The sequence below is a fragment of the Thunnus albacares genome, chromosome 23 (assembly GCF_914725855.1).
Source record: "Thunnus albacares chromosome 23, fThuAlb1.1, whole genome shotgun sequence".
Classification (NCBI taxonomy): domain Eukaryota; kingdom Metazoa; phylum Chordata; class Actinopteri; order Scombriformes; family Scombridae; genus Thunnus; species Thunnus albacares.
In genome coordinates, this window is record NC_058128.1 from 6434745 (window position 1) to 6441876 (window position 7132).

The following is a 7132-nucleotide window of genomic DNA, read 5'->3' on the forward strand; positions in this document are numbered from 1 at the left end:
GGAAATATTTGGCATTTTGAGAGATAAATGGCTTGAAATAGTTGGCGAATAATTGTCTGTCAATCAAGTCAATCTGTACCAGGAAGAACACCTACAACACAAAACTACACTGACAGAAGAAGAAATTGCAGACGAGCTGACAAAACAACCCACAACGATGATTTCGGGTTCTCAAATGTGAGAATTAGCTGCTTTACCTTGTCGTACATCATAGTAAATGTATTATTTTATGGTTTCGTAATGTTGGTCGGACAAACCAAGACATTTGATGACGTCACCGTGGGTTCTTGGAAACAGCGATCTGCATTTTTTACTCGTTTTTGATGTTTTGTTGACCGAACGATTAATCAGCGGATCAAACAAAGTATCGTTAGCTGCAGCCCTGGTCAGATTATTTGCTTTTCATGAGTCTTTTACAATGAAAACTCTCAGCCAAAGCAAACTGAACACACAATAACAAACCTTCACCTCGCTTCACTCATAGCAGAAACGTACTATTTGAGTAATAAACAAAATCTTTATTGACATGAATCCAAAGAAGAAGAAAAAACTAAGCAAACAAACACACTCCTACCCAGAGGGAATACTGTCAGGGTAACAGAAGGAAGCAGACCCCCATCCCTTTCCTCTGGATTAAACACACACACACACACACACACACACACACACACACACACACACACACAGAGAGAACAGTTCACAGAGGACAAAATCCTTCTCTTTGAAAGTGATCTAATGATAGCAAGAGAAAAGACACACACACACTCATTAGGCGTATATAAACACACACAAGAGTGGAATGACCTTTAAAGATCATCCACATATCCATATTGATGTTTCCATAACCCAAGTCAACTACAGTCCTTCTACTGACTGAGAATATTAATCTCCTCACTGATATCAGTCGCCTTCCCTTTTCATCACAGCAGACAGCTCCACATGTCTCCTGCGTCCGTGTGACAGGAGAAAATGGCCATTTAGGACACATATAAACCCTCCAGGAGACCGAAAAACCTCTGATCTGACCCCAGTGGATCCGCCGTGGAAATGTCTTCCTGTGTGTTATGTATTCATGGAAAAGAACAAAGAGACACATTTTCTTCCCAGCAGCATCACAGGTACCAACCATGAAAATGTTTGCTTCATTTCATCGACAACTTATTAAATCTAAATCAGCAAACAGAAAATGAATCGGCAGCTATTTTAATAACTGAATAGTCTCTTGTTTTTTAAGCAAAAATTACAAAAAAATGTGCTGATCAGAAGATATTTGAGGACGTCAGCATGAGCTCTAGGAAATTATAACTGGCAATTCTCAGTATTTTCTGATATTTTATAGACAAAACGATTAATTGAGAAGATAATAGTAGATTATCGCTAATGAATTTAATACTTAGATTATTAAGATTATTTTGGGGGGGGGGTTGAACTGTGGATGTTGTGGTTATGTATTATCCTTGGGCAGACTGTAAAAATCACAATTTATGGTTTTTGAGAGAGTCACGTGCTGTAAATATTGATGTACAACAAGACGGGAAGTGAATCCTGCTTCTGTTAGACAAAATATTTACAGCATGTATCTCCCCTGAAACAAAAAAATGTTTTTGTGTACAGATTAAACGACACAGATACACTGTGTTTGGTACTTCAGAAGAGTTAACAGGTATATTTTAACTGTAGCTCTGTACTTAACGCACAGAGATGACAGTTGTATCAATCTTCCCTTAAAGAGGGAAGCGTATTTCCAAAGATATTGAACTACTCCCTTAAAAATTATTCATTTTTGTAGTCGACACTACTTCATTCAAGACCAGTTGTGATTTAATCTGCAATATAAGATCTTCTGTCCCTATCTGAAACCCAGTGGATCACCTGGCTACCAACTCATAATGAAATACAGTCAGTGCGAGACAGAGAGGTGAGGTAAGTTCCTGTCGGCGTAAGTGTTTCCTCCAACTTAACCTCTTAACATCCACCCGGATCGCCGGAAACCCACTTAAGCCAGTTTTAAGCAGCTTAGCATCACGCAGTAATGAGTAAAAGCAACTGACACAATTTGGCCACTTGGAGATGTTTTGGAGAGGTTCCCGGACACCAGTGACACCAAAAACTAAAAACTTTCAAGAATCAATAAGGTTAGGTCTAGAGGTCTGAAATTTTATACAGCTGTGGTTGACAAGATGTAGAAGGTATGTGGTTCTGGCATAAAGCATGACCTAGTTATTGTTACTCAAGTATGACTCATTAGACAAGGACTTAAAAAGACAAACACTTTTTTTGAGCCATATTTTGAACTGATGTAGTTTTGGTTTTGTTTTAGCCACATGCTAAACAGAAACTGCAAGATTTTGCCTTTCAAATGAAGCCTAATACATGCATTTTGGCCTCACAGTTCTTCTATTATAAGATTTTTCCATTTGAGTATGCCAAATAGGGGAAAATTTCAAAAAAAGGAAGGCTGTTTAAGAGGCTACGACATCCAACCCTACTCCGTCCGGCTCTCCCTTCCAGACACCAGACTTTCCAGCTACCGCCTGGAAAATGAGCCCGAGGAAAGTGAATGACTAACGCCGCATCCTTCCACAACAACTACTGCTGCTGCTGAGGTGCCCTTTGGCAAGGCACTTCCCTCCTGCACCAAGAGAACAGCTGAGCAGTAAACTACATTTATACCGGGCAGCTCCCAGGAGTGAAAGACGCTCCAGTCGACACCACCTTGGTTATCAAATAAACTTTAACAACTGAGGACATGATGATCTGTCCTCCAGACTCTGAGCAGCTCATAAAAAAGGTGTTATGGATTGAAAAATGCCTTCCTGTGTGTTATCTCATGTGTACCTGCCTTGCCGGTTGGGTGTACTGATTTCTAACAGACAGCAGGACAAGATATCACATGGTTCACAGTTGTGTATGTGGGTGTCAGCTGGTGAAAAAACACTGCTGCCAAGGATTGTGACTGCTTGACTGCTTCTTTTTAACAATTGATATTCAATTTAAGTCCAACTGAAGAGGATAGTTGCCTATTAAAAGCAATTTCACAGGGCTTTTAAACTGTGGATCACTAAACAAACACACCTAAGGATCAGCCTAGTAACCCAAAAGCCTCTGAGCTTTACATTTAGGCGTGACTCCTCTTTTGGCAGCTGTCACATGACTCTTAGCCTGGAAGTATGCACGCTTACTCCGTACAGGGCTGCACAAAGCAACAGAGCAGCAGCAGCAGCACTCTGTCCGTGAGCTCCCTGCAACTGGGTCAGAGAGGAATCTGTGTTGTTGTTTTTTTTTTTCTGTCTTAACGTGTCACGTTATTCAACCTTTAAAGGAGAAATAACATCATGACACAAACCTGTAGCATGTGTGTCGTTCATGCAAAACTTAACAGGAAGGGACACACTGTTAAATCAACACAGAGATATGTGATACAACAGGAACTCGAACACAACCTGGGGATTGAATAAAGAAACATCCTTGGTGTCTTGGTCTCTTTATTTCCATATTCAAACCATATAGCTGAATATTATGAAACATCACCGTCACTTGAAATCAAAGCAACACCTGCCGACAGACTGGATAAACCTGCACCACTACTGGGTTTACTGACTGGGAGTGTTTTCTGCTTCGTAAACAGTCTAGATGATAAAAAAAAAAGCACCTGAGCACAGTGTCATATTGTCTTAAAAACATTATGACAAGTTCCGCCTGGTCAGCAGATAATCTGAAAGATTATCAACCAGACTCCATGTAAAAATCTGTAAATTTAATGCTGCTTTACATATAAGTACAGTAGCGTAACATAATAATAAGAGCCTGCAGGACTGGCTGACACTACATTATTGTAGAGGACGATTGTAGGAATAAAAAGATCTTAAGAGAATAATATTAAAAACAGATGGCCAAAAACCAAATATCACAATATTTTTGACAAAATACCTCGATATCAATATTGTGACAAAATTGATAAGCGTATTAAAATGATGAAGGTGTGGTTTTATTGGAGATCTGTACCAATTAAAGATATATTCATCTCTGCAGCAGAGCCTGACTGATACTGAACTTTTGGGGCCGATGCCCATACCGATATCAGAGAGTAAAAAAAATTCCATTATCAATATATCGGCTGATAAACTTCTATGTATAGAATATATACACATGCAAACATTTTTTGCAATGATCCCTTAAATGTGGTTTTAAAAGACTTGTGTGATATTTTACACTTTAACAATAAACTTTATAGTATAAAATGACATCAGTGCACTGAAACATGTAATATATGTGTATATATTATCTATATATATTATGTATATATATGTAATACACATAAAATGCCGCCTATACAACTTTAAAAAACATATCGGCGCATATCGGACAATATATACACCCATACCAATGTATTGATGATAGGCCAATATCGGCAGATAATATCTGCTGACCGATATATCAGTCGGGCTCTACTTTGCGACATGACAATATTTTTCAATAATTGTTCAGCCCCAATAAGGGCTAAATTGCATCATTTTACTGTAATGTAGCATTTAAAACCAGGAAAAGACAACATTTATGCCATATCATGATATTATGATCCAATATATAGACGATATACAGTCTCATATCACAATATTGATATGATATCGATATATTGCCCAGCCCTGGATCAGTGTTTACTGCACTGAGGCTCTCATCAATACCTGAGGGGCATTTGATTATGTTGTGCTGCAGCTGATGTGCACATTTCCCCCCCATTAACAAAGAAAAAATTTAAATTAACACGTCTGTCTGCAGCCGCAAACGTGTCAGGACTAGTCGCTTTAGAAAAAAAACAAAAGTGACAGCTGAAAATATCACCTGAAAAAGAAAAAAAATATCTCCAACTCTTTTCCTTCTCGTCCAACGACAGTTTCAAAGATGCTCACCTGAATCACTCCGTCAACTCTTAATATACTACTTAAACTTGCGCATTTTTACCACCTAATTAACACCAGATTTGCATTTTTATCGACGTGGCCAAAGAGGACACAACGTACACATGCAGTATGGAATATGTCTCAACACGGAGCGCTCGTTTCTTTTAACAATGAAGCACTAATGTTTGTTTTTGGGCAGTTTAATTGAGGTTATTTAGCTAACGTTAGCTAACTTCGTAATAGTAAAAAACGTTATTTACCATATTACCGCCGTTGGTGTGACTGTATCCCGACTTCTGATAAACTTTTCGCCGCAGCAGCAGCACGAGCTCCGGACATAATCTCGGCACTCGAGCTGGTTCTACCGTTTCGTTGTCTTCAACAGCGGAGTTGACGGTTGTCCGTTAACGTCGCCTGTGCCTTACATGCCATCACGGCTCTCCTCCGCTTTGCCGGTTATAGCTGCTGGAAAACCGTCCGACAGCAGCAGCGACGGTAGCGACAGTGTGGTTCGCTCCCCCTGCCAGCTCCGCCGCGGTAATCCTCCTAACCCCCGCGAGCCAAGGGAGACACACAATGTGTGACTACGCCCCGCCCACCGCGTTACACAGAGGGAGGGGCTGCGGAGGATATCAAGTACACCCACATGAATTAATTAATAACCAGAGAAGCCACTTAAATAAAAGCTGTTGTTTTTTTAGTTAAATATACAATAAGTATGTATACTGTGGGAGACAAAGTTTAGACAATAAAATTGTAATGATGTTTAGATATGAAAAATATTAAATTATGTTATTATTCTTACTCATTGTATCCCGAAATAACTTACAAAAGGCCTACAAAGCACTTATTAAAATACGCAGCTGTATAAGAGGAAACATTGTACCATTGCATTAACCTGACAGATAAATGTTACTGGTTACAGATTCAGATTTTACTTACAAAATATAACAATTAAAATATGATGCATTATTGTTGATTAAAACTATCCAGCATTATATAAAACAGTTAGAATTAAAAGCTCCACCTTGAACACAAGTTAAGAAAATTTAAGTACATTGTGCTTCACGTTTAAACTTTGAATGCAGTACTTAAACTTTTAAAGTACTTTTAACTGTATGGTATTACAGTAATAGTTTTACTAGGCCTATTAATAGTTAATAGTTTTACTTCAGAAAAAAAAGTTTTGAGTTCTTCCTCTAGCACTGCCAATTCCCAGCAATCCCATTTAGAGAAAGGATGGAAATAAAGCAAGACAGCGTCTGTCTGCAGCCCTCAAATCACTGAATCCATCCCTGAGTAGACATAAACATTTATGAACAACTAACTCAGGCACTGTATGATAACCCTGCAATAATTATTATACATTTATTTTAGTCTAGAATACAAAATGTGCCATAAATTTAATTTATTATTGTATATTTGAACAGGCTGTACACAACTACTATATGTATATAAGGTAACATGTCACTTATTTTTACCCTTTAATAGTCATCTCAGCACTCTGTGAACTCCTCACCGCTTTGCACTATTTGTATCCTGTTTCCACGGAAACAGTTTCACCTGTTTATAGACATACCTTGTGTATATTTCTGATGATCGTTGCGTTGTGGGGTGTGAATACATTGAGAGCCATTAAACCGGAGTGAAATTGGCCAATAAAGATGATTCTGGTTCTGGTTCTGAACATAAGTAGTCAGTGTTGGAAGAAGTATTTGGATCATTTACTGAAGTACAAATACCATATTGATATATTTAGCAAGTAATAGTCCTGCATTTCAAAGTAAAGTACACTGTTATAAACAAAATGCACTTAAAGGACAGGTTCACAATTTTTCAAGTCTGTCTTAAAACAACAATCAGGAGCCCAAATGAACATTGAAACATGTTTTTCTTGCTGTAATCATTCCTCCTGTTCATACTGACCATTAGAAGATCCCTTCATAATGCACTTACAATGTAAGTGATGGGGAATAAAATCCACAGTTTTGTGGGAAAATGTACTTAAAAGTTTATCTGATGCTAATATGAAGCTTTTGCTTCATCCAAATGAGTCAAATCAAGTAGATATCTTTCAACATTACAGTCTTTTTAGTGCCAAAGTCCTTCTTTTTGTTACTATACTTCCACCGCAGCTCAACAGGGAAACACAAAGAGGGAATTTGATGCTAAAAAGTCTGTAAATGTGGCAAATATCCACTTGATATGACTAACTCAGACTGCTGAAGCCT

The 7132-nt window shown here is 38.3% G+C and overlaps 1 protein-coding gene across 1 annotated transcript in view; it reads right to left on the minus strand.

Annotated features, from left to right (window-relative positions):
• Window positions 1-5470, minus strand: part of tmcc3 (transmembrane and coiled-coil domain family 3) — a 30600-nt gene extending 25130 nt beyond the window's left edge. The window contains exon 1 of the mRNA XM_044343926.1: window positions 5162-5470. Coding sequence (XP_044199861.1) covers window positions 5162-5164 — 3 coding nt within the window. The 5' untranslated portion in view covers window positions 5165-5470. The remainder of the gene's footprint in view (window positions 1-5161) is intronic.
• Between the last annotated feature and the right edge of the window lie 1662 nt (window positions 5471-7132).